General features: G+C 42.5%; 2 protein-coding genes and 2 long non-coding RNA genes across 5 annotated transcripts; 2 read left to right on the top strand and 2 right to left on the bottom strand.

The window, feature by feature from the left end:
* Nucleotides 1-121: 121 nt before the first annotated feature.
* On the top strand, nucleotides 122-9,547 carry LOC5510970 (very long-chain specific acyl-CoA dehydrogenase, mitochondrial). The gene is made up of 23 exons (XM_001631370.3): nucleotides 122-313; nucleotides 939-993; nucleotides 1,222-1,300; nucleotides 1,412-1,569; nucleotides 1,729-1,878; nucleotides 2,374-2,400; nucleotides 2,492-2,557; nucleotides 3,110-3,177; nucleotides 3,540-3,585; nucleotides 3,684-3,769; nucleotides 4,505-4,553; nucleotides 4,623-4,668; nucleotides 4,765-4,868; nucleotides 5,000-5,104; nucleotides 5,601-5,687; nucleotides 6,251-6,313; nucleotides 6,443-6,544; nucleotides 7,024-7,121; nucleotides 7,635-7,707; nucleotides 7,808-7,880; nucleotides 8,349-8,421; nucleotides 8,630-8,705; nucleotides 8,930-9,547. The coding sequence occupies exons 1-23, from the start codon at nucleotides 228-230 to the stop codon at nucleotides 9,065-9,067; spliced, it is 1,908 nt and encodes a 635-aa protein (XP_001631420.3). The 5' UTR covers nucleotides 122-227; the 3' UTR covers nucleotides 9,068-9,547.
* A 578-nt stretch (nucleotides 9,548-10,125) lies between these two features.
* LOC5510969 lies at nucleotides 10,126-15,075 on the bottom strand. Of its 2 annotated transcripts, XM_048732343.1 has the most exons (3): nucleotides 13,842-15,075; nucleotides 11,843-12,820; nucleotides 10,126-10,556 (listed from the first exon to the last, which is right to left on the bottom strand). In XM_048732343.1, exons 1-3 carry the CDS (start codon nucleotides 14,965-14,967, stop codon nucleotides 10,219-10,221), a joined length of 2,442 nt encoding a protein of 813 aa, XP_048588300.1. In that variant the 5' UTR covers nucleotides 14,968-15,075; the 3' UTR covers nucleotides 10,126-10,218. The 2 variants fall into 2 exon arrangements, with proteins under 2 accessions (XP_048588300.1, XP_001631389.2); XM_001631339.3 differs by lacking the exon at nucleotides 10,126-10,556 and having other exon boundaries at nucleotides 11,399-12,820.
* Nucleotides 10,569-11,470, top strand: LOC116617519. The gene is made up of 2 exons (XR_007313686.1): nucleotides 10,569-10,603; nucleotides 10,806-11,470. It is a non-coding gene; the product is annotated as an uncharacterized LOC116617519 (long non-coding RNA).
* A 51-nt stretch (nucleotides 15,076-15,126) lies between the features above and the next one.
* On the bottom strand, nucleotides 15,127-16,192 carry LOC125572198. Its single transcript, XR_007313685.1, has 2 exons — nucleotides 16,127-16,192; nucleotides 15,127-15,362 (listed from the first exon to the last, which is right to left on the bottom strand). It is a non-coding gene; the product is annotated as an uncharacterized LOC125572198 (long non-coding RNA).
* Between the last annotated feature and the right edge of the window lie 10,706 nt (nucleotides 16,193-26,898).

Raw genomic sequence — 26,898 nt, 5'->3', positions numbered from 1 at the left:
TTCATTATCTTTTTTCGGATTAATTTGTATTTTTCCCGTTGATTCAAGCTTGTTTTTGGTTTTTGGAGCTGCCCTCAAAAGTGGACTTTGGACCCTTGCAGCCAGGCCTTTTGTCTGTTGCGCACGCGCTTTGTGTTTACACCACGATAACAGTCTTCGCATTCGAACTCCTTCACAACACGTCGGCGAAATCCTTCGTTTTCTAGCGATCCAAGGAACACAATAAAATGCTTAGGACAGGATCTTATAGGATTTCGACCAGGCTTTATGGACTCGTAAAGTCGGGGCTGACGAAGGCTTCTGTTTCGCCCAGGTAACTTTTCATTCTCGTAGCGTGACAAACTAGGATATTTCGTGTTTTGTTCGACTTATAATAGTAATTTGTACACGTATTCTTCAGTCTGTAGTCTACTCTCTAAATTGAAAAACTGTGTGCACTTGTTTCGTCGCTGAGTGTAATTAGAACCCTTGTTTTATGCTTCCATTTATATTCTTGATATAATCTCTCGATATGGTCACTTGTATGGAGATGCGTATGCGTGTTGAACTTTAGACACCGGCTAAATGCTATGACATAACACATGGGTTGTGTTTATAGTACGGGGTAGGCGGGTAGGAGGGCTGTGGTCGGACACGTTTAACCCCATAGCAACAAGAAAGGACTGAACTCATTTCAATTGACCAACTTGAGAAAAACGTTTTAACAAAAAAAAAACACCCATTTTAGAAAAAAAAGTGATCTAATGTTTTTACTAGGATTGGTGTGAATCAAAACATCAATCTTTATACTAGAGACGAGAAAGAAATCTAGATGACTAAGTGTTCTAAGGGGTACTGAACTTATAATGTGAAATGGAGAAGAGATACAGAAGGCTTGTTTGGACGTCTGGTATTAAAAGAATATTTATTTGATTGATTGTTTACATGTTTTTTGTCAGAATCTTGCCCCCAGCAAGGATACAAGCATTTAGGGAATATGCATCAAAAGCTGAGGTACTGCATTTTTCTGTAAATTAAAAAAAAAGCAGTATTTGATATAGTGATCAGTATCTGAAACAGTGATCAATTCATGTGATTGTGCCTTTTTTGATATCTGTATTGCTGTTGACTTTACCTATTTGGCTATACTAATTAATAAGCTTGACTGGTATACATGTTATTTTTTAACGAAATTGTGGTGATGAAGTGGTATTCCTTACTCTGTATATTTGTCATTCACAGGGTCCCCCTTCCAAATCTTTCGCCATGGCCTTATTCAATGGCAAACTTGAACCAGAGCAAGTCTTTCCATTTCCCGAAGGTATGTGCATATGCTCAATCATTTTTGCCTGTGAACCAGGCTCTTGAAAAGCGCACAGTTATTTGGATGATTGTATAGTTCTGACTCTTTGATTCTTTTTTGTGTTTCTAGTTCTAACACAGGATCAAGAGGAAGAGCTTAGAGCATTTGTTGAACCAGTTTCTAAGTTCTTTGAGGAGGTCAATGACCCAGCTAAGAATGATGAGCTAGAAACAGTAGAAGAACACGTCATGGAGTCACTCAAAGAAATGGGAGCTTTTGGACTGCAGGTCTGCATCTTAATTCTGCTTAAAAATGCTTTTTTGTGTGGGCCTACTGTACAATGCAATTTTTTAATGATGAATAAATACATAGATAAAAAATAAAACACCTACTTATGTATATCATCACACCTAATTCTATTTTTAATCATACTCAACTCTGTGTAGGTACCAGCTGATTTAGGAGGTGTCGGGTTGACCAACACACAATATGCCAGAATGGTTGAAATAGTCGGCACGCACGACCTGGCTGTAGGTATTGTGCTTGGTGCTCATCAGTCCATTGGATTCAAGGGCATTCTCCTCTTTGGGAACAAGGTACCCAAAAACAGTTTTAAAAAAACCTTATTGTCATTATACCGTAATCTATCCCTGCCTATATATGCTAGAATCTGCCACTATTCAGATATGTATTTAGAAAAGGACATTCTCCTCTTTGGGAACAAGGTACCCTAAAACTGTTAAAAACCCCTTATTGTCATTGTACTGTAATCTATCCCTGCCTATATGCTAGAATCTGCCACTGTTTAGGGGTACAGAAAATAAATAATATATAAAACAGTACTTGTTGACAACATGCAATGTATTGCCTCAATGAGTATTATAATACTAAAAAAAATACAGAAAAACACAGAAAACCCACCCAGAAATAACTGCATTTCCAGTGCAATTTGTGCCTAAAATACCACACAAATTAGTGTACAATTGCTGTTGAAGGCCTTTTCATACTATTTTGTTTGATACAGTAATGTATACTGTAACCCAAACCCTCACATTAGCTTAAAACTACCGTATTTTTACTTCTTTCTACAGGAACAGAAAGAAAAGTACTTACCTCAGGTACTGTAATATTATTTTATATTATTTCTGCTTTTACTCAAAGAATCAATTTGTGGCTTGCTGTACTGAGCAGTTTTTATTTTATTTTCAGGTTGCTACTGGTAAAAAGTATGCTGCATTTTGTTTGACTGAGCCTTCCAGTGGTTCGGATGCGGCAGTAAGTATGGACTTGGAGAAGAACATGTGAATTTTTCTGTGATAAACCTGTGTTTGCCCCCAATCTCTGGAATGCCCTCCCTGATGGCTTGGAGGCACCCAGTCTTTGGATATTTTTAAAGTTTCGCTGGAGACTCACTTTTTTAAATATATTTTTTAGTTCTTATGTATGATGTCATTTTACTATTCGCCCGCTGAATGACATGTAATTTTTATATTTCCTTTAATGTACAGAATAGATAGTATAATTATATATATAGTTTTTACTGTACTTATCTTATTTTTATTATTAGTTTTTTATTTATTATTAAAGATTGTAAAGCACTATTGGAATTTTAAGAAAAAGCGCTATATTTTTTATTCATTACTATAATTGGTGAAAAAAAATCTATGAATTGAAATTTGACCAAAAAATGAAGCAATCTAAACATTTGTGAGACCTGTTAGTGTTCAAAACCTGTGGCTCAAATGCTGCTCCAAGTGTGTATTTGCAGCATCTACAGTAGTTTCACTGTAATGGGATTTTGAAGTAATTTTTCTTGTTTCTTTTTAGTCAATTAAAACAAGAGCTGAACTCAGCAAAGATGGCAAGCATTGGATTCTCAATGGAGGCAAACTATGGTGAGATAGGGAAAGTATGGGAATTCTATGTTGTACATACCATGTGTTTTTGTGGAATTTCCTGATGTACAGTAGGTCTGTAGGCAGGTTACTCTTGGCACCAGCTTTGAGATGCTTTGAGATCCAGGCTATTTGGTCTAGTGCTTAATGTCATGTTGTATTGCAAGTCCATTTATGTACGGTACATTATCTGAGTTTCTTAGTAAACCACCTGCTTTATCTGCGTACCTAGTGAAGGCTAAACAGAGCCCAGGATACAGGGGAAATCTCTTTGTCATGTGCCAATCCTTATTCTTCAAGCTTGCATACAGATTTTAAGTTTCTTTTTAAGTTTCTTTTTTTTTTTCAAATGTCTTATTCAGGATTAGCAATGGTGGAATTGCAGATATCTTTACTGTCTTTGCCAAGGTAAATGGTTTCTTTTGTTGTTTTATTATGTGGACTTTTAAAATTTACTTGGCAGAGAACTCTAATAACTATGATTATTATTATACTAATTTCTACAGACTCCAATCAAAGATCCTAAAACTGGTGAAGTAAAGGATAAGGTCACAGCTTTCATTGTAGAACGTGGCTTTGGAGGAGTAGAGAGGTATGTAAAGTACTGTATCACAAAAGTTGTACAGCAGATGTTCAACATTAAATACCTGTCATCCTCCGAAAATCTCAAGGCTTGAGATTTTTTTGGGGGGACGGGTAGGGTACTGTATATTCATTTTTTTGGGGGAGGGTTGGGTTTAACCTTGCAGGCATTTGCCGTATAGAAAGCTCTAGTGAAAAAATCCACTTATAGATCTCACGAGGGTGTTAGATAAATTGTGCTACGCAAGGGAATTGTTGTTTCAAGTATTTTAATAGAAAATAGGCAAAATGACAATTTTCTATGGAGTAATTTTTCGGAAGCGATAAAAATTGCTAAAAAGCGGGAGATTTGGTGCTCAACGCGGGAGAGCGGGAGAAGGGGTCCAAAATCTTGAGACTCCCGCATTAGGCGGGAGAGTTGACAGTGATGACATTACCTCAATATTTTATGTTGAAAAAACACCATTTGCATCTAAGATAGTACAAGCTTAGTAACTAAGTCTCCCCCCCCCCCCAAACAAAAAAGAATGAGAACAAAACAAATTCTAGCTACAGTCCTTACCTTAACATCTAGTTACTACACAGTTGTCTCAGCATATCATAGTATTTTAGTAAAGCAAAAGTCGTGATTATGAAGCAGAAGAAAGCAAGCCAAAACTACTGTACGTACGTACAGTATCAGTAGAAATAACATTCCTCCGATCTACTCCTAGACCATTTCTCAACTTGTTTGTATTAATTTTAGTGGGCCACCAGAGAAAAAGATGGGAATCAAAGCATCTAATACAGCAGAGGTAACCACTTTGTTTCACCTTTTTATGTTTATTAATGTTTACTCAATATGTTTTGATTCTGCCTTTTAGGTCTACTTTGACAATGTTCCTGTGCCAGTAGAAAATGTCCTTGGAGGTATGTAGGTACCGTAAAAAAAACTTTGCTACCGTATTTGGAATTCAGTTTTAAGGGGGAACAAGTAACATGTTTGTTCTTTTCCAATGTTTTTAGGCGAAGGCAATGGTTTCAAAGTTGCTATGAATATTCTTAACAATGGCCGATTTGGGATGGCTGGTGCTCTCTCTGGTACCATGAAAGGACTTATCGAAAAAGCTGTAAGAAAATAGTACAACGCTTACAATAGCTTTGACTTGCCTACAGTATGATTCTATCAATCATAACTGTAACAACATTTTCTCTACCAATTCGTGAAGGACATTTTTGTTAATTTTCACAATTGTTTTAGGTTGACTTTGCTGCTAATCGTACACAATTTGGAGCAAAAATCGAAACCTTTGGAGCTATCCAAGAAAAAATTGCTCGTATGGCCATGCTCCACTACGTAACTGAGGTATAACAAATAAATTACCATATCTCTGACTTTTTGTACACATTACTACAGGCACATTGCTAGGTTTCTACCTGGGGGCACGCACACCACTTCTGAGCCAGCTTGGCACTGCCTATTTTCTAATCTTAAACATTTTGTTAATCTTTGTACCACCTGTGTGCCTGCTCCTTAGCAAATCCTGTCTACCATACATGCCTGTGTATATTTGCTATCCTCTTAATCCGATCTTTTAAATGTGTCAGAACCAGCAAAACCCCTAACAGTACATATGTATGCAGTGCTGGAATTTAAGGGAGTGTTGTTTTGCATAAACGTTTATAAAGGTATTTTTTCTACAGTTCTTGGCGTACATGATAAGTGCTGTTTTCTTCATTATAAAAAAGACTGGCTATTGACTGGTTTGATCATTTTTCCACAGTCTATGGCATACAGGACATGTTTATTTTCTTCATAAGAAAAAGGCTGGCTATTGACCACTTTTATCATTTTTCCACAGTCTATGGCGTACATGATAAGTGCTAATATGGATTCTGGCGCGACTGACTTCCAAGTAGAGGCGGCCATCAGTAAAGTGTTTGCCTCTGTAAGTATATTTTTTGCTCAATCAACTTTTTTTTCTAATGGTCTTTCAAAATGGCGATATTTACAAAAATAAATTTATGCAAACTAACATATCAAGAAGGTTTACCAACAAAATACACTGCCTTTTTGTAAAGGTAATAACATGGGCCAAGTAAAATGTTGAATTAATTTCACGAGTGTTTTCAATGTTTACTGCAATTTGGAAAACAATGAGAACACAAGTTAAATTAATTCAAAATTTTATTACATGCGAATGGCATAAAAGGACAAAATTCAGCTTGCATGTTCGTCCAATCACAGTAAAGTAACTTTGTAGCCCTAAGCTCCCAACAAGGTTTCCTCAAGGTTTCAGATACAACTGTATTGCATTTACCCTGATTGAAGAGCTTTCTTCCTGTTTGTTTCTATCAGTTCATTTATCCGTGTCGCGAGTCTGTTCTTTCACTCGATTTCACGTTAAGTAACAGACTCGTGACATGGATAAGTGAACTGATAGAAACAAACAGCAAGAAAGCTATGCTGCAGGGTATACTGTATTGTAACATTTTTTGTTATCGGTTTTAGGAAGCTGCATGGTTCGTTGCTGATGAGTGCATTCAGATCCTCGGTGGCACTGGCTTCATGAAGGTATTCAGCAGCCGTCATATTCAATTCATGTGAACCAGAGAAGTCTGAATCCCCCCCCCTCTTTTGAAGACCCAAAACATTAAATAAGAGCTGGCAATTAAATTACTTAATTTCTGAATTACTTTCTAGTCTGCTGGAGTCGAGCGAGTCATGAGGGATCTCAGGATCTTCCGTATTTTCGAGGGAACAAATGACATTCTGCGACTGATGATAGCGCTTACAGGTCTTCAGGTAATGTAAAGTAGTGTTATGGCTTCTACCATTTATACCAATGCGGGAGGGATTACAGAGGGAGGCTACAAATCTAGTGTCCCAATGGGTGTACTGTATTAAGGACTGAGGATGGGTACTGCGAGAAGGTTTATTTTATCTCCAGTGGTTCTTTTTCGATTTAAGTTAGTAAAGCTTGATGAGATGGGACCTACGGTTTAGTGTCCTTTTACGAAAGAAGTACATTCAATACACTTGTAACAACAATTTTCAATCAAGATATCAACCCAGAAAAATCCCCAGGTTTCTGAGTTGGGCAAGCGCTAGAGTGCATCCATATAGAACACATCCTCAACTCTTTTTGTCAGCTAGGGTGACCCATGCTTCCATAAGGACGCATTGTCAACTCTTATTATCCCCTTTTAAGGGTGCCGGCAAGCACCAGGGTAGCCCTTACTTCCGTGTAGAACACATCGTCAACTCTTATGTTCCCCTTTCAGGGCGCCGGCAAGCGACTGCAGGCCTTGCAGAAACAACTGAAAAACCCTGTTGGGAACATCGGTGCTCTGATGGACTTTGGTCTAGGACGTACAAAAAGGTACAGTAATGCAGATGTTTTAAAGGGCTGTTGACATGAGATTTTCGTGGTCTATGGTTTACTCAATTATTTCTCTTAACTTCTGAGGAACCTTGAACTTACTTGTATCGCATTCGAGACGGAATCAAGGCCGTGATCACGTTCTTTTTTCCAAACTACATTCGTAACTGATGACCTTAATTTTTTTATCGTCAAAAATACCACATTCATCGTGAAAGCCAGATACTAATTTACTTGATATTTCAATGAAATTTCGAACCTTTTCAAACAGACAATTTAAAACATGAAATCCCGTGATTTTTCCTTACTTTTTTAATGGTAAACTCTCACGCCAAAATAAGACAAAAATTGTTGCGCCGTCACACCAGAGAGCGACGAAAATTAAATCTTTCAATAAAAATGGAGAATAGAGAAAGTCGAGATGCAGCTCTGCAAAATAAGCAGATAAAGCAAAAAGATGGTGTTAGTTTTGACATTTTATCAGCTCATGATATTCCTTGATCGATTTTCTAGGGCATTAGGTATGAACACCGGTCCCTCGCTCACTGAGCACGTGCACAAAGACCTTCAGCCATCCGCTGACCAGGTGAGTTTCACGTGAGTTTCACGTGAGACCCACGTGCTGCTACAGTATGACGTCATGGCACCTTGAATGATTGCTTATTTCGAGATGTGCTTCTTTCAAGGTATCAAAAGCAATGGGTGACTTTGGCGGAGCTGTTGAAGGTCTACTGATGAAATATGGAAAGAAGGTTTTAGGTAAATACACAAGTTTTGCTGTGTTCAGGCCTTTGACAATGCGTTTACTAGTAAGGCGCAGTTGTAGTCTTCGAGTAAGCGTTTCTGTGGCATTTTCAAAAAATGCGTTTGCCACACTTATGGGCATTCTGAAGAAAAAAATGACTCTGACAGACTATTCGCCCTTTTTTCGGCGTTCTCCCGTCAAGCATTCCGGTGTTCGGCTTTCCATTTGTGGCGCCATCCTGCTATATGTTGCTTATAAGACTTCCCCTCTAACCTCCTGCTCGCCTTTTTGTCAACATTCTCCCGTCAAGCATTCGGGTGTTCGGGATCTCATATGTGGCGCAATCGTCCTATAAGGCTTACCCCCTAACCTCTTGCTCGCCTTTTTGTTCGCGTTCTCTTGTCAAGGATTCGGGTGTTCGGCTTCCCATGTGCCACACTCAAATCCGCACCTCTAACCTCCAGTTTTATTCTACTTCACAGAACAACAGTTTCTTCTCAAGCGCCTCGCAGATGCCACCATGGACTTGTACGGAATGGTCGCTATCCTTTCCAGGTATAGTCGTTTTTATTTGCTTATTTCTTTTTCTCTTTTTCTTTCTCTGTGCGTTTTTTCTTTTGCTGATTTTTTTTTGTTTTGTTTCCTTCCGTGAGTTACTGTACAGAGTTACTGTTAGAGATATTGCCAGATTAGTGATTTAGATATTTAGATACAGATAGTAGCTCACGCTAATTTGCCTGCTGTTTGCATTACTTTGTTCCAGGGCCTCTCGGTCGCTCAACAGAGGCTCGGAGACGAGTCAACACGAAGCGATGATCTGCCAAGTTTTCTGCAGTGAAGTAAGGCGTGTGTAAAAGTGCTACAACAACATCATCAACAACAACAAACCAATTGCGATCTAACTACAGAATTAGGATCAACCAACAACTATAATAGCGGTAACAACGAGGACGACACGACAGCAATATCCATTAACAAATAACTGTATAGATTACAAGAACAGTAGCAACAGCAATAACAACATAAAAAAGCAATACTTAAAACCTTGCAATTTGTATTCCAGGCTGCTGATAGGATAGCCAGGAATCTACGCTCACTTCAAGACCCCCAGAGCCTCTCGAATGACAAGACCATGTCAAGGATAGCCGGCGAGGTCGTACGAAACCAGAGGGTTGTGCCCGAACACCCCCTTGGCTTTTAGCTCCTGCGTCAACAGGAAAATCTTCTCAATTTACACAATTCTGTTTTCAACCCGTCATCTCAATAAGCGATCCCCTCTGATTTGCTTTTTTTTTTATAATTCCAAGTATTCTATACACCACCCTCCCTTTTTTTTCAATCCCTTGGATGCATTGGACCGGCAGCTGCCTATGAATAATGTAACTTATTTGCCTCCAGCTTCAATACCAGGTTGTCCAGTTTGTCTAAACCTGCTTATTTATGGTTTTGTTTGCTTTGTTTTGTTTGCTTCCAACCGGTTTCTTGAGATTGTCTGAACCTTTTTGTTATGTTTGTCTACTACTTTAAAATGATAGAACAGGATAAGAGCATTTAATGACTTTTTTTGTACATCCTCTGCTTCTCTTACAGAGCATAATGTGGGAATGGAAATAGCTATACGGTTAGCTGTATTACAAATGTACATATTTGCAATAAAATAAAATAATATTACAGTGATTAATTGTTGTTGTCGAAGTATATTTTATAGTCTACAGATAAAATTTAATTGTCTTACAATTCATAATTTGCTCGCCCAAATTAAATTCATAGCAGATGAAATAAGAAATTTGGCCGTGAGAGTTACCCAAAAGTTGCTTTTCTCGAGAGTTTTCAATGTGATATTTACTGAATATCAACAACTTATTTGCTGAAAGTACAGGCTTCCCACCTTCCTCAGTGAAGGATTTCTAAGAACATACCAACATACTAAACATACTATAGTATCGACTCAAAATCCAAACTTATATCGCTCTAAACTCGTAAAATTGAGCTTCTTGGGAAGAAAAAACACCACAAACGGATACATTTACATCCCAACTAAGTTTATTTTATGACTTAGAGTATGAAAATATGACTCATAGATGTTTATTTGCGTGAATTCGTATGTCTCTAGAAATCCTTCACTGACACGGGTGGGAATCCTGTGCTGAAAGTCGGTCAAATGCGTTTTTGCAGGGGGGGGGGGGTGGGGTTTGGGGGACTGTATTTTCAAGGGCGGAGGAGGCTACCTTACAATTCAAAATGAATAAAACAGTTAACTACGACCAGGATTTTCATTTAGTATATTAAATATAGTTTTCCAAATAATTCTCTCTAAATAACTCCAGCTTCAACTCTTATATTTCCATCAAACTATTCATGTTTTCTAGCGGAAAGAACGAATGTCACGCCACAGACGGGTACTTCTACAGTGACAGGTGACTTGTGTGACATCTTCATGTTATAGGCCTCACTATACACCACCCGTACCGTGTATGTCCTTCTTTTGCATACGTTTGCTATCTCATACCCTATAGCGTCACTCTCGCCGTGTATTCTTTTTGCTAGAAATAAGCAACCATTGCTTTTTATTTGTTTATAGTAGACTTTCCCTAAAGGCCACCAGACGTTTAGCACTTCTGCTCTAAGGTCTCTTTTAGAAGTTAACGCCTTCTTGTGTTTGGAGCACACGCACAGTTTTGGGTTGACGCCTTTATCAGCGCATCTTCATTGGCTCGCTGGGTAACCAGGCTGACAGGTAAGCTGCTACCTTGGTAACCAGGCTGACAGGTAAGCTGCTACCTTGGTAACCAGGCTGACTGGCAAGCCGCTGCCTTAGTAACCAGGCAGGTCCATTTTCTCTTGGTCAATTTTCTTGTGGTCAAGTTTCTTCTCGTCAGTTTCCTCTCGGTCAGTTTAATTTTTGGTTTGCTTTTGATTTCTTTTGATCATTTCTCTAGGTTGGTAAAAAATCTACCATCTCGCCACGCCTTCCAGTGCCTGGACACTAAGCTGCTACCACAAGTGCTGCAGCAGATATTCACCTCTTCCCTACTGAATACCAGGTAGCATCTAAATAGGTGTGTTATCACGTTCAGCGGAGCACCGGAGTGCCTAAGCGACCGTGCGGTGGTGAAGGACGCCATGTTGCGAAACGGCACCAATCGAGTTGTGGATGATGTGAAGATGTGGGGAAGGTCAATAGGGAAGAACTGGATCATATCAGTTAATCTTGTTTTAAAAACTGTCGTTTTTCTAGCTCGCTTGGTGATTTACTTATTAGACATTACATAACATATTTAGGAGTACGCTTCAGCCATTTTTTTTTTTCGCATTTTTATCGCTCTAGAGCTTTGAAAGTCGAGATTTTCCACGTAAACTTGCAGGAATTCGTGTTTACTACGGTTTTGCTGGCAGCCAACTTGGATTTGGAGCCTAGTCCCTAAAATTTAAGAATATCACAGGTCTCCCGCGCGCTCGCTTCAGGCTTTTTTAGACCGTTTATAAAATAGACAGCCATTGATTGATATGAATCAATATCTCGTACTTAATGTGTAGGTAACCATTTGTCTTTTTATTTCGAATTGGGCAATGAATATCTGAATAAATAATATTTAATAGATGACGCTAGCCTTCAACCTCACCCTTCCCTCCATATAATAATAGTGTTTTCTAGCGGAAAAAACGAATGTCACGCCACCGGCGGGCACTACTACCGTGACAGGTGACTTGTGTGACATCTTTATGTTATAGGCCTCACTATACACCACCCGTACCGTGTATGTCCTTCGTTTGCATACGTTTGCTATCTCATACCCTATAGCGTCACTCTCGCCGTGTACTCTTTTTGCAAGAAATAAGCAACCATTGCTTTTTATTTGTTTATAGTAGACTTCCCCTAAAGGCCACCAGACGTTTAGCACTTCTGCTCTGAGGTACTTTTTAGAAGTTAACGCCTTCTTGTGTTTGGAGCACACACACAGTTTTGGGTTGACGCCTTTATCAGCGCATGATTTGTATTTCCCGAACATTGACACCCTCTCGTAGTGAACGAGCTCCACATCGAGGGAATCCGTCTCCAGACTCAGTCTAGACTTGACTTCCACTTGAAAAACGTCTTGTTTCTGAGAAACGAAATCTCCAGAAGGCACTGCGATTTCCATGGTAGTCAACATGTATCCGTTCGAATTACGCTCCCGTACGTTGTAGAAACTCAAAGCCTTTAACTTTGCGCATGCGCGCGTCACTGCTACTGCTGATGTGCCTTTCGCGTCCAAAAACTGTTGTTGTATCTTATTGTTTAGCTGCCCAATTGCAAACTCGACCAGGGCAAGTTTCAAGGTGTCATTTGTTGTAGGACTATCCCATCCCTCACAGACACATAGATTAGGAGTCCTTAATTCAACATCGTTACACGTCCTGTCCGGAATCTGTCCAAATATTCCGTCTGGCCGGACACCGTTAGTTATGGGCCCTGCAAGTGCCCTTAGCGCATGATGTATGTCAATCATGGTGGTAAGTCTCCTCTGATTGGTCCGTAACGCGGCTACCGCCTCCTTGCCTAATATAGTCGCCACGTTGCTCGGTACAATCACGAACAAGCTCGGATGAAACATCTCGAACCTCCCCTCCGCTATCGCTGAAGTATAACGCGTGTACGTGTTACCGTGGTCAGCCAATAGAATCGTGATGGTGTCCTTCTCTCGGCCAATCAGATCAACGTACTCCCTCAGGTCACGGTCAAACGTCTTTATACGGGTCCCAATGTTGTCGTGTCCGACATTAATGATGTTGTAAGATAACAGAGGTTTAGCTGAGCGCGACTGTCTTATTGCACGGAAGGAGTGTAAATTGTAGTCCAGGTAATACGAGTGCTGGAACCGGCCATTGTAGCAGATTTGTCCCTCTTGGGGGCCGTTGAAGGGCGTGTTAGTGTTGTACATCCTCAACACCTCGCAGGCAGAGTGAGTTATACCTACAAAAGACAAAATAGTAAGGTTTGCAGTACGTAGAAAGACTCACGGACAAGCTGTAGAAAGAGTGGTCAGGAATGTAGATCAACACGTTGAAGTCTTATATTGTGCGCTTCTCTTGAGTTCTAAAACCATCTCAACATTAGCCCTCACACGGAACAAAAAAATGTTGACGTTATTTTTCGAAGATCTTCAGTGCCGTGCACCCTCTTTCTTCACCCTTTTCTCCACTATCCACCGTGTTCCTCATCAGTCCCTCGCCCACTTTTTTCACCCTTATGCCTACTCCACCTCCCCCCCTGTTCTCCTTATCCTCCGTCTACTTTCTTCCTTCACCCTCCTCTTTACTCCATCCCCTGTTCTCCTTATCCCCCGTCTACTTTCTTCCTTCACCCTTCTCTACTCCACCCCCTGTTCTCCCTATCCCCGTCTTCTTTCTTCCTCCACCCTTCTCTCTACCCCAGCCCCCTGTTCTCACCATCCCCGACTACTTACCTTTTTTTAGCCTCCTCTCTACTCTAACCCCCCGTTCTCCCTATCCCTCGCCTATTTTCCTTCCTTTACCCTCCTCTCTACTCCATCCCCCTGTTCTCCCTATCCCCCGTCTACTTTCTTTTCTTCACCTTCCTTTCTACTCCACCCCCCTGTTCTCCCTATCCCCCGTCTACTTTCTTCCTTCACCCTTCTCTACTCCAGCCCCCTGTTCTCCCTATCCCCCGTCTACTTTCTTCCTTCACCCTTCTCTACTCCATCCCCCTGTTCTCCCTATCCCCCGTCTACTTTCTTCCTTCACCCTTCTCTACTCCATCCCCCTGTTCTCCCTATCCCCCGTCTACTTTCTTTTCTTCACCTTCCTCTCTACTCCACCCCCCTGTTCTCCCTATCCCCCGTCTACTTTCTTCCTTCACCCTTCTCTACTCCAGCCCCCTGTTCTCTCTATCCCTTGTCTACTTTCCTTCCTTCACCCTTATGTCTACTTCACCCCCTGTTCTCCTTACGCCCTCCCCCTCCTTCCCCACCCACCTGTGTGATCAATGCCCTCCTTCTCCAGTGCATCCGCCAGTACGTTCCAATCATAGCCCTTCGCCATGTCCACCAGCAGCCCCCAGTAACCCTTCCAGCACAGGTCTTCTTGCCACATCGTCTGGTAGCCAGCGCGCCGGAAATGACGAAACAGCTTTCCCATTTTGACTGAGCGCACTGCATCACGGTCTTCGGTTATTGGGAAAAGTTTTCCTGTGAATAGCGCATGCGTGTTTTCCGCGGTGTGGCCTTCAACGGCTTGGAATAACTCGAAGTCAAACACCTGAGCGGGTGCGTCCGCACTTCGGGACCAATTCTTAAAGAGGTTAATTGTCTCGGGGAGAGATCTGTAAAAGTGCGCTCTGGCCACTGAATCGATTAAAATAACATTCACATTTAAAGTGTTCTTGGGTCGAGCATTCTCATGTTTCTGTATCGTCAAAACAGGGCTGACTGGTAATAGTTGACGAATCACCTCGCTAGTTCTGTTGCATTCGATAAACACATAGTGAAACTTGTTAAGAGCGTTTTGTTTCAGGATTCGTGGGAGTGCAGCCGCCAGTGTTTTAATCGTCGAAAAGGTTTCGATGGCATCGTGTTCACCATTCATCGGATTCATACTTCGAGTCCTGATAGTGTCTTGATCACAAAGGTGATCATTGCAGCGCGCTTCAATCTGCTTCTTTTCCCGTGTTACAGTCACGCTACAAATATCGGCTTTGTGAGGATCATTACATGTAAGTGAAGGTATTTCCAGGTTGTAGAATTGATAGGCCGTCTCACAGGCCTCAAGGGTTGGCCTGTGTGGTGTACACTTGCCATACGGTGGCAAGCTTTCCTGAGATAGACTGTTATTAGGGCAGTGCATAGGAACATTAATCAGTTTCTCGTAAACATCACGTAATCGATCCTCATCTTCATTGTCTTTGTCATCTCCTTCTCTTTGCTCTTCGGATTTCTGACCAACTTTCTTATTTTTATAGTCCCTTCCACTAACATTTCCCTGCAACTTTTCATCCTCCCTTTTAGGCATATTTTTCTTCTTTATAAATTCTCTTAGGATTTTCTCCATATTGTTTCCATTCCCTAATTGCTTCACCTCGTTATTATCAGAATCATCTTCCATTTTCAGTTTGAGATGCTCGTCTTTTTGGTAGATTTTCTTAACTCGAAGCAACTTACCAACAATGCCTCTGGGGCTGATTTCTTTTGCTGTATTTTCCAGTGATGAAAAGTCTTTGCCAAAACCCACACTGGGACCGCCACTCTTTCTAATATTACTTCCTTTTAAATTAGTTCTATCCATATTTAATTTTCCCGATTGTGCGCTCCCATCGTACTCTACGTTTATCATCATTTTTTTGAGTTGAGCTATCCCTGGTTTTGCTTTCCCTGATTGGCCTAGAAACATCCAATTGATAAGTACAGTGGCTGCTACAGCGATACACAAGCCTTTCACGCATCTGAAGCCATGACATCTTCTTAAGGTGATTAATGAGTTCCAGCTTGGCCGCGCCATCACTGATGAATAAAGTAATAATATATTTGAGTACGAGGTCAGGGTTGCAGCAGTGCAGGGGGGGGGGGGGGGGGGGGGGGGGGGAGAGGGGGGAGATGAAGAGATTCCCATCCACCCTCCTATCCGAAATGATTCCAGGACCCGAAACGATCCCCAGGAGTCCCCGAAATGAACCCCAAGGAATTGAGTAATGGACAAACAAAACTGGAATGTGGAAGGATTGGCTTTCGGTTTTAAAAACGTATGATACATTTTAGCGTTATTTGTGTTACTATCAGGAAATTTACATAAAATAAAGCCATAGTATTAAGATTTTAGTATACGACTGCGCGAGAAAAACAGTGGTTAGTCAGAAATTGGGATCAAATAACAATTCCCGTGATAGTAATTTAAAACAAGGCGTAAATAAATTATTCACAACAAGCCATAAAAGTAAATCAAAGACAGGACATGCTGCTTTCCGTAGAAAGAGAAATGTGTTAAGATATTTTTTTGCATGTTTGTTTGTATTCGGTGAATGAAAGACCTATCATGAGATCATGCAGGGTTACGCACGCCTATATGAGGGATCGTTTCGGGTCCTGTACACGACGCTTATGAGCCGGCTCAAGCGTCGTCTAGCGTGACGAGTCCAGAAGGGCTTCGAGGGAGATTTCGGATGAGCGTTCTTATAAAAAGGTTCTTATAAAACAGAAAGAGTGTAGACAAACAAATTTCTAACACTACATAACCATCATATCAGTGCTTCAACTGAAAATATACATACCCTCTACGTGCCCTCTAAGTATTTAAAGATTCTAACGATTTCTCCCTCATTTGGCTACAACTTAAGTAGTAGGGAAATGGCGCAGCTGGCGCAACTTTTTGATCTCCCCAAATTTCATTCCAAAAGTGGCGCAAAAGTCTCCGCACACCTCCGCCAAGCCCCGCGACCTGCGCATGCGCGAGTTTGCCAGAGATCTCTTGCACGACCAAGCCCACCTGTCAATCACTTTGTCACGTGACGGCCACGCCCACCTGTCAATCACTTTGTCACGTGATAGCCACGCCCACCTGTCAATCACTTTGTAAAAAACCTGTCAATCACTTTGTCAAGGACCTGTCAATCACTTTGTCACGTGATAGCCACGCCCACCTGTCAATCATTTTGTAAAAAAAACCTGTCAATCACTTTGTCACGTGATAGCCAAGCCCACCTGTCAATCATTTTGTCACGTGACGGCCACGCCCACCTGTCAATCACTTTGTCACGTGTCGCACCTAGGGGGAGCTCGGGAGGCTAGCCTCTCGGCTTCACATCTAAAAAAAGCTTTTGAAAAGTGGTTTAAAGACATGGCTGGTTTGATAGAAATGGAGAACCTGAAGGTGAAAGATCTGAAAGCCCTCGCCAAGGAGCGGGGTATCCCAAGATATTACTGGATGCGGAGAGACGAGCTCGTCGGGGCGCTGACCAGCACTTCACCACCACCACCACCCCGACGGGTTCCTTTACCCAAACTTGTCAAAGGGCTGCCACGGCCACCCCGCATTACCCCGTCCAACACGTCGGAGAGTATTCTCGACGGCCCGATACCTGAGATTAATGTCCCTATTCTAAAACCCTCCCAACCCCCACGGAGTTCCCGCGTCCAATCACTCAAGCATTTTGCAAACAGGGCGGCCAACTTGATCAAGAGCGAGTTAGACAAGTTTGCGGATTGGATACTATCTTATGTCCCTGAGCCCATCAAAAAGACCGTCAAAGAGGCTGCAGATAAACGGGTCGAACGTCTGAAGGAGAGGATTAAGCGTCTACACGAGGAGGTGGAAGATCGCTTCACACCCAAGGAACAACAGACGGCGTTGAAGGGGTATCTTAAAACCCACGGAATAGCCGGGCAGAGAGGTTACGACCCCAAGACATTCATCGCCAGAATCAAACCGAAAGTCTTAGAGCTCATCAGTCAACAAAAAAAGCCTATCAAAGTGAAGTTTATCTTTACTTGCGGGTTTATAAAAGAGGATCCGGCTACAGCTCAGATCGAAGAAGAACTGGGATATTTTCATACAGAAAAGCCCGAGATTGTGACAGAGTCGACTGATCTCTCTGATTTGTTCGATACGATGACAAATTATTTACTCGGATTAGTTGAGCTGTTCCAGAAGCAAGGCTCCGGATGGCAGTTTGACCAAGTGGAATACTTTGACATCAACATAGATCCCTTTGAACCGCTTTCTGGGTCTTCCTATATTCCGCTGCCGCTGAAACTAGCGTCTAAGAAGGCGATCATCAATGTTAAGAACGAGAATGATCACGAATGTTTCAAGTGGGCAGTAACCTCTGCTGTGTATCCTAGGGAGAAAGATCCTCAAAGGTTCAGTAAACAAATGATAGAGAACTCTGAGAAATTCGACTGGTCAGGGATAGAGTTCCCCGTCTCACTAAAACAGATTGACAAGTTCGAGAAACAGAACCAGTATACGGTTAATGTGTTTGGATACGAAACCAAAATATATCCATTGAGAATCAGTGAGAAGGATCCAGATAATGCAATCAACTTACTTCTCATCTCGGATGATGAGACGAATCATTACTGCTGGATAAAGAATATGATGAGATTAGTATCTACTCAAATTGATGAGTTTCATCATACTCGTTTTTTATGCTGTAGATGTCTGAACTCGTTTCGGTGCAAACAATCATTAGAAAAACATTCTGAATGCTGCGGCAATCATGAAGCGGTTGGAATAGAGATGCCTAAGATAGATAAGGATGGAAATCTACCCCACATTAAATTCAAAAACTACAACAGAAAAATGCGTGTCCCCTTTGTTGTCTATGCCGACTTTGAGAGCTTCACAGAGAATATAGACACATGCTCCCCAGATGAGAGTAAAAGCTTCACTAAGCAATACCAGAAGCACAAACCGTCTGGTTTCTGCTATCTCATCAAGTGTTTCGACGGAGATATATCCCCACCCGAGCTTGTACGATACACAGCTGAATCTCCAGACGAAGATATCCCACAGCTTTTCGTAGAGTCTTTGGAGTCAGACATTAAGAAAATTTACGATAAGTTCAGGTTCCCTAAGAAGGTGAAAATGACTCCGAAGGACAAAATCGCCTATAACGACGCCACTCACTGCCACATCTGTGAGGGTGAATTAGGGGGAGACAAGGTTTTGGACCATTGCCACCTCACCGGAAAGTACAGAGGTGCTGCTCACAACGCATGCAACTTAGATCACAAAATTCCAAAGTTCTTTCCTGTTATCTTTCACAATCTGTCTGGGTACGACAGCCATCTATTTATCAAGAACCTTGGTACATCGGAAGGTAAAATAAACTGTATACCTAATAACGAGGAAAAGTATATTTCTTTCACAAAACAGGTTGTAGTCGACAGTTTCACGAACAAGGAGGGCAACAAGATTGATGTTAAACGTGATATCAGATTTATCGACAGTTTCAGGTTTATGTCGGCCAGTCTCGACAGTCTAGTGGGTAATATGTCAAGGGAGTGCTTCAAAAACCTGGCGGAGTACTATGAGGGGGAGGAGCTCCAGCTGTTGTTGAGGAAGGGTGTTTTCCCTTACGACTGGTTCGACGGCTTTAGCAAGCTCGACGCAACACAGCTCCCACAGAGAGAGGCATTCCACTCCAAACTCAACGACACCGACATATCGGAGGAGGATCACCTGCACGCGCGGAGAGTGTGGGAGGTCTTTGGGATGGGGACCATGAGGGATTACCACAATCTGTACCTAGAGTCGGATGTGTTGCTTTTAGCTGACGTTTTCGAGAACTTTAGGGACGTTTGTCTCAAGAATTACGGTCTGGACCCCGCTTGGTACTACACAGCGCCAGGGTTGGCTTGGGATGCAGCGTTGAAGACCACCAAGGTGAGGCTAGAGCTTCTAACGGACTATGACATGTTGCTCATGATTGAGAAGGGCATCCGTGGGGGTGTCTCCATGATAAGCAACAGACATGGGGAGGCAAATAACCCTTACATGAAGGAGTATGACCCTGACCTACCCACAAAATATATCACCTACCTTGATGCTAACAATTTGTATGGCTGGGCGATGAGCAACCCTTTACCGACTCACGGTTTCAGGTGGATGGGTGACCAAGAGCTGTCAGGTTGGAGAGACCGCCCATGCATTCTGGAGGTCGACTTGGAGTACCCTCATCACCTGCATGACTTACACAACGATTACCCACTAGCCCCGGAATCTATCGGGCTAGGCAATGTGGACAAATTGGTCCCCAACCTTAACGACAAGACAAAGTACGTTATCCACCATGAGACTCTGAGACTTTATGTAAGTTTTGGGCTAAAAGTCACCAAGATTCACAGGGGTGTCACTTTTGAGGAGTCTGCTTGGCTGGAGCCCTACATTGACTTGAACACCGATCTGAGAGCCAAGTCGACAAACGATTTTGAGAAAGATTTTTTCAAGTTAATGAACAACTCCGTCTTTGGTAAGACTATGGAGAACATTAGGAACAGGGTGGACATTCGGTTGGTGACGGACGAGAAGCAGGCCAAGAAGCTCATATCAAAGCCGAACTATCAACATCGCACCATCTTTTGCGAGAATCTAGCCGCCATCCACATGAAGAAGACAAAGCTGATCTTCAACAAGCCTGTCTACTTGGGCATGTCCATTCTGGACCTGAGTAAGACGCTCATGTACGATTTCCACTACAACTTCGTCAAGCCCAAGTACGGTGAGGATGCAAAGCTCTTATTCACTGATACTGACAGCCTGATGTATGAGATCGAGACTAAAGACTTTTACGAGGACATCAGCGGGGATGTGAGGTCCATGTTCGACACCAGCAACTTTCCGAAGGGTCACCCATCTGGTATTGAGGTGGGTGTGAACAAGAAAGTCATCGGAATGTTTAAAGATGAGGCTGGGGGCCAGCAAATCACAGAATTTGTAGGACTGAGGGCCAAACTTTACTCGTACAAGATGGATGAAGGTAAAGAAGAAAAGAAATGCAAGGGCGTCAAGAGAGCAGTCGTCAAGAAGAGCATCGGTTTCGATGACTACAAGGATTGCTTATTTGGTAAGAAACCTCAGATGAGACTTATGAATGTCATCAGAAGTCATAAGCATGATGTTTACACTGAAACGGTGAACAAGGTCGCTCTATCTCATGAGGATGATAAACGGGTCATCTGTGATGATGGTATTCACACCTTCGCTCACGGTCATTTCAGAACGCTATTAGGTGGTGGCTCAGTATCTTCAGGGACGACTTGAAGTTCTTCCCTAACGAACGACCTCCTTGGAGCGCCTTCGGAGAGGTAGTACAACACAGGCTGTCCAACTGAAACAACACTGCGTGATAGATCAAACACTTTTAAACTCCAAATAGGGTCTGTGGCTCGTCTGCGTTCACCTCCTTCCTCTTCTCCAGGAGCTAATAGATATCTAACTCTAACCCCTGGTGGTAGTCTAACTTCATCAAGTCCAACAGGTCGCTTATACGTTGGAGGGTCAATATCAACCTCTTTCAAACCAATAGATTTTACAGGCTCTTTGCCAGTAATTCTTATGGGTTGACTATTCAGAGTCTTCAAAACATCTGGCAATCGTTTCACCCAAACTCTGGACCGATCATCGCTAATCATTTCTTGAGCATACTGATGAGAAAACAACCTCTCCGCCAGTGTTCTATTGGCGCGTTCGACAAAAGCCTGTGCGCGATGGTTCCCAGCCTCGCTTCGCTGGATGGTGACACCCTTCTTTTTCATAATCTTCGTTACCTCTCCCCTAAATTCTGTCCCCGGATCGACAATCACCGTATGAGGCCATTTAAGTTTTCTGGAGTATATCTTTTCAAACCCTTTAGCAATTCCACTCGAATCCTTGGTAGTCAGTGCTTCTGCATCTTTATATCTCGAGGCAATATCAATCACGACCAACGCGTAACGGTAGGTTTTTCTGCCTACGTTATCGTGGGGCATAAACAACAGATCGGCTTGGTGAATCTGATTAGGTTTATTCATAGTCCAATGCGGTCTGGGGACATACTTTGGGGCTGGGAGGTAGATCTGCCACAACGCCTGTTTTTCAAGCCACCTCTTAGCCTCGGCTTCACTGACTTTAGCGACACTAGCTAACTTAGAAATAGCTGAATACCCTTTCCAGTATCCATCGGTGGAATAGTATATTTTTGATAACCTGCTTTCGTTACTCATTTAAAGATTATCTCTCTTTTCTTAAAATAAAAGATGGCACAAGCGATATCAGAAAAAATTAACCCAAACAGGATCCCACGGGAACCCTTCGGCCTGAAAGCGGAATCGTCGCTGAATCGGATTACATTCAATCCCTCATCGGCAAGTCCTGGAGAAACCCTCTATATAAATATTCCTAAACTTGCCGAAAATGTAGTGATTGTTCCAGGTAGTGTATCCTTACTATTTGACTTAAACGTCACAGGACACGCGAATAATACTCTCATCAACAACGTTGGTCGGAACCTAGTGTCAAGGCTCAAGATTCTTTTCGGTGGAGAAACACTACAGGATACTCAGAGATACGATCTCTTTCAAACCTATCACGACTTATACTTACAAGCTGAAGATCGTGGGGATAGAATAAGACAAGGTATCTCCTCTGAAAACATGAGGAAGCTCAGGACAAATGCAGGTGATAAAGTGACCGCAGATGCTAAGGAAGTAGCTCTTGCAACAGTTCACAACACCAAGTACTGCATTCCACTCGACCATCCTATTCTCGGCGAGCATGGGGTCTTTTATCCAAAGGCGTTACCTCATCCGCTAATCTTTGAAATTACTCTAGCCCCAGTTTCCGACGTCGTTGTTTATGCTGACACGGTCAAGACTCCAACGTACACAATCACAAACCTCGAGTTGGAATATGCTTGCATCTCAAGTGAATACTTGGCTCGTGAGGCGTTGTCGGCTTATCAGGTTGGTAGAGGATTCTTTTACGAGAACGTCATTCTCCACAAAACGTTCACCATTTCCAAACCTAATGATGGTGTCATAAACGAGCACATTAATCTGCCGAGGAGGTCAATGACAGGGATATTGTGCCTGTTCACAGAGAGCTACACCGGAGGAGCAAGGGATTCCGAAAAGTTTGTCAATCCAAGCATCACATCGATCAACATTAATGTGGATGGCATGCCAAACCGTCTCTACTCCAAGGGGATGACACCGCCGGACCTCTGGGAGTCGGTAAAGAAACGTTTCGGTAGAGAGGGTGTCAAGCAAAAGGATTTTTACGCTAATAACAAGTTTGCTCTGTGGGTCGACTTGAGGGCACACCCAGATAACAGCATTCACGGAGGAGGTCTGGTCTTGAACAACACGCGAGACGGAGTAAAACTCGAGATGAAACGAAAAGTTGGAGGAACGGGAAACATCACCTGCTACATGTTTGTAGTAGCCGACGCGTTGATGGAGGTTATGAACTCGAATTTGAGAGCAATCATGTATTAAAAAGGACTTGTGTGATAATACAAAAAGAATGGAAGAATTACGGGAAAAAGTTCCTTTTCATTGTATTATCACAGGACCTACTAATTGTGGGAAGACAAAGTACCTCACGGAACAGCTCCGAGGGCCGTTCCGGCATGTGTTTGAATACATTGTGTTGATTTGTCCGACTTATGCGAAAAATAAGTCCTATCGTAGATTTGCTCACGGGGATAAACGTTTCTTGGTATTATCACCGGATTCTAGTAACACCGATGAGATTAACGAGTTACTAACAGATTGTGCGGTGCTGTTTTCTGGTACAAGTACGTTACTCGTTTTGGATGACTGTGCTGTATCGAAAGATCTAAAGCAACGCTCGAACAAGTTTATCGATCTAGCGTTCTCAGGGAGACACGATGGGTTATCAGTGTGGGTATTGACGCAACAATTAACATCCATAGCAAAGCCCTTCCGTGATAACGTCGCCTGTGTGGTTACATTCCATAATCCATCTCAAATTGGCACCAAAACACTGTTTGAAGATTATGGAGGTGACTTAGACGTCGAGACTCGTAAAAAGTTCGTAGAACTGCTGAAAACTGAAAAGTATTCCAGACTCTGTTTCTGCCTACGGCATCCATTCCAAAATTATTTAGAGATTCCTGCCACGCGGTGAGCTCTAGGGCTAGCCCCTCGAAGTGGTTTAAAAACATCTTGGTCTACTTACAAAATAAGATGGCAAGCATTGAGGATTATATGGAAGAGGAACCTGAGTCTAAGGGGAGCTCGAGGGGTGCGCCTCCCGAAGACGATGTTGAAGTCAAACGAGAATCGCTGGCTATTCTCGCATCTCTTGGGACTACGAAGGAATTTCTTGGTGTGGACATGAGTTTAGGGGATATCAAGAAGCTCCCAGCGAAAGACGTCGAAAAGTACTTTGTTCGCTACCAGACTGTCTTAGGCAAACAAGTTACTGATGGATTAGTAGAATCAGCACTTCAAGTGGTGTCTCAAGTCATTTCCTACGTGGTTCCTGTAGATGACACCGAAGCGCTTAGCAAAGACTTACAGAACGACGAGTTGGTTAAACGCGAATTGTCAAACTTTGCAGGTCTCTTGGTATTGAAGGGAGGAAGGATGGTAGCACTTGCTAGCGCCCTCTTTCGGGTCGCTAAGCATGTTAAACTAACACCTTCACAGGAGACTTCCAACAAACTTCAAGAAGTTTCAAGCACAACTGAGCAAACTCTTGAGCACACCTGAGCACGTCTAAGCAAGCTCTTGAGCACACCTGAGCACGTCTAAGCAAGCTCTTGAGCACACCTGAGCAAGCTCTTGAGCACAACTGAGCAGACTCTTGAGCAAACTACTAAGACGTCATTTAAAGATTATGTTTCTTATTGTAAATCGAAATAAGAAATGTCTGACGAAAATCAAGAGGTTGAACAGATTACTAGGAACCCACAACCGACAAAAAGCAAGGAGAAAGATCCTAAAAAAGTCGCTGCTGGTAAGAAACTCGCCGAATATAATAGGAGGGCTAAAGAAGCACTTGCTAGGGAGATGAAACGTGACGCGGAGGCGAGTTCAGAAGACGCTACACAGGCGGAGACACCCCACCAAGAGGGGGCTCGAGGGGATAGCCTCTCGGACGCTTGGATCCCAGAGCTATCGTTTACAACTGTACTGGCTCTAGTCGGAATAGGGCTCACCGCATTGGATATGTATATGCGTTTTTACAAAAAGACGCCCAAGATCAACGCCAACGAGACTGAAACTTTCGAGAGGCCTGCCGCTCGAGTGGCTAGCCTCCCGAACGCGACGCCAAAAATAGGAATGTTGTGATTTAAAGATTATCTGAATCTGTAATAAATAAAATCATGTCAACTGAAAACAAACTTGTGAAAACGATCACCGACTCAGCAGTCATCATCGGATTAGCCGCCGGCGTGGGTTATGTTGCTAAAAAGGCTATGAAAGAGTCATTCATCAGCGACCCTTCGTCAAGTGTTACAAACTACGCTAAATGGGTTGCTGTCCTGTCCGGTAGTATGTATCTGAAAGATTATCTGGAAACACAAAAGATTTTGCCAAATCCGCTGTAGGCGACTTAAAGATCTTATAGATTGATTAATAAATGGCGAGTATAGCATTTATGATTGGTGGAGCTATTCTTAATGCAACGGCATTCGTTGGAGGGAGTTACCTAGCGAGATACTTATCTTCTGACGCTACTCATGTTGATAAAGAAAAAATAAGACACGATAAAGCGCTTGAAAAGTATCAACAAGCAATGGGTGATTGGCAGAAAAAACGACAGGAATATCAGGATTGGTTGGGGGAAGAATATAATAATAAACTTCGTGCAGACCAGAATGATAAGGAGACCGATCAGGCCTTCAAACTATACGCTCAAACACATCCAGATTTTGATTTGAAAGAGCCTGAGCTCTCAGATTACTACAGACCAAGTAGCAACCAGAAGATGGGAGAGATGGCGTACGTTGGAGGTGGAATGTTAGCCCTTGGCTATGTAGCGAGTAGGTGGATATGAGCCGGCACGACTTAAAGATTTCTTATTTTCAAACAAAATAAGAAATGGATATGGATTTTGATCCCACAACAGAAGAAGGTAGAGAAGATTTGAATACTACTGTAGACAAAGATTATGACTCTCTTATTCCAAACGATGGTGAGGGAAGAGAATCATGGAATGAAAGGATTTCAAACAGATTCGGTAGAGGTGCAAGCTATGTGAGTAGGAGGTTGACCGACTTATGGAAAACACGAAACCCTGGGAGGGCTGTCCCCGAGTACATGGAGTTACAGAATATGGGAGGTTCTCCTTCAACGGACACACTTAGGGTAGACCTTTTGTTATCGAAATATCCAGATCTTGATGAAAATTTAGTTCAGATTTCAACGGATGAAAGAGGAAAACAATTCATTTCCTTCTATTCTGCGAGAAAAGGTGGTTGGACTAGACCAGAAAGGTTGTATAATGAGGATAGAACGGTGCGGAAGAGTGTTGACGACAAAATCAGATCCGGAAAGTACAAGCAAATTCAGATTCAACTCGATGAACTAGACGCTACAGGTAATACACTCAGAGAAGAAGAAGAGAGAAACACCGAGCAAATGAGAAAAAATAATGAGGAACGAAGTGAAACAACTAACCAAGAAAGACTAAGAGCTATAGATCGTAAAAATGAAGAGCTCAGCGAAAGAAATTCTGTCATAGATGAAACTTTGGAAGAGAATCAATTGGAGAGAGAAAACCTTGAGGAGAGAATGTCGTTGAAAGATCGTGTTAAAGCGATTTTTAAGAAATACGGATTTACAGTCGCTGCTGTCGTTACCGCTGTTGGCGTTGTTATCGGTGTTATTGTCTCTAATCTGAAAGCTGGGCTGACTAGTGTTGCAAAAGGTGTTGGAAATGGTCTGAAAACAATAGGCAAAAAATTAGGAGAAATACTCCCAGGAATGGTTGGTGCTATAGCTAGTTTCATATTTAGAACGGCAGGTGAAGTTGTTGGCTTTTTAGCTAAAAACGCATGGCTTCTCATCGTCGCTGTCGTCCTGTATTCCGTAGAACGATTTAAAAGGAGACGGAAATCATAACAAATGGTATTACTCTACATTGAAGGAAACGTTGGTGACTTTACTGTCTATTTAGAACAACCTATTGAAAAGCCGCGGTTTATCGCGCTGCGAGGATGTGCGTTTCATAATCGTTGTAACAGTCTCTCAAGCGAGGGAACGGTCTCCGACGGTGAGAACATTATCCTTAGGATCCCCGCGGGGCAGTATACGATCGAGACGCTAAAACGTCAAATAGATGGGGGTATGCGTCTTGGTGAAAAGTCAGTCTCTATTAGAGACTCGTCACTCGAAGTTCATCGGAACGTCGTGTTGAATGAGCCGCTCGCCTGCCTGTTAGGGCTCAAGACCAGGGAGCTGGAAGCAAACACTCGCCATGAGATAAAGATGATAGGTCACGAGGCTATTTTTATCCACTGCGATCTTGTGAACGCGTCTGACTCCCTCCAACAAGGGGCGCCCTCACAAATCCTAGCAAGTGTAGAGC

Source organism: Nematostella vectensis, chromosome 9 (genome assembly GCF_932526225.1).
Source record: "Nematostella vectensis chromosome 9, jaNemVect1.1, whole genome shotgun sequence".
NCBI classification, from domain to species: Eukaryota; Metazoa; Cnidaria; class Anthozoa; order Actiniaria; family Edwardsiidae; genus Nematostella; species Nematostella vectensis.
This window is presented reverse-complemented; position numbering and strand designations above follow the sequence as displayed.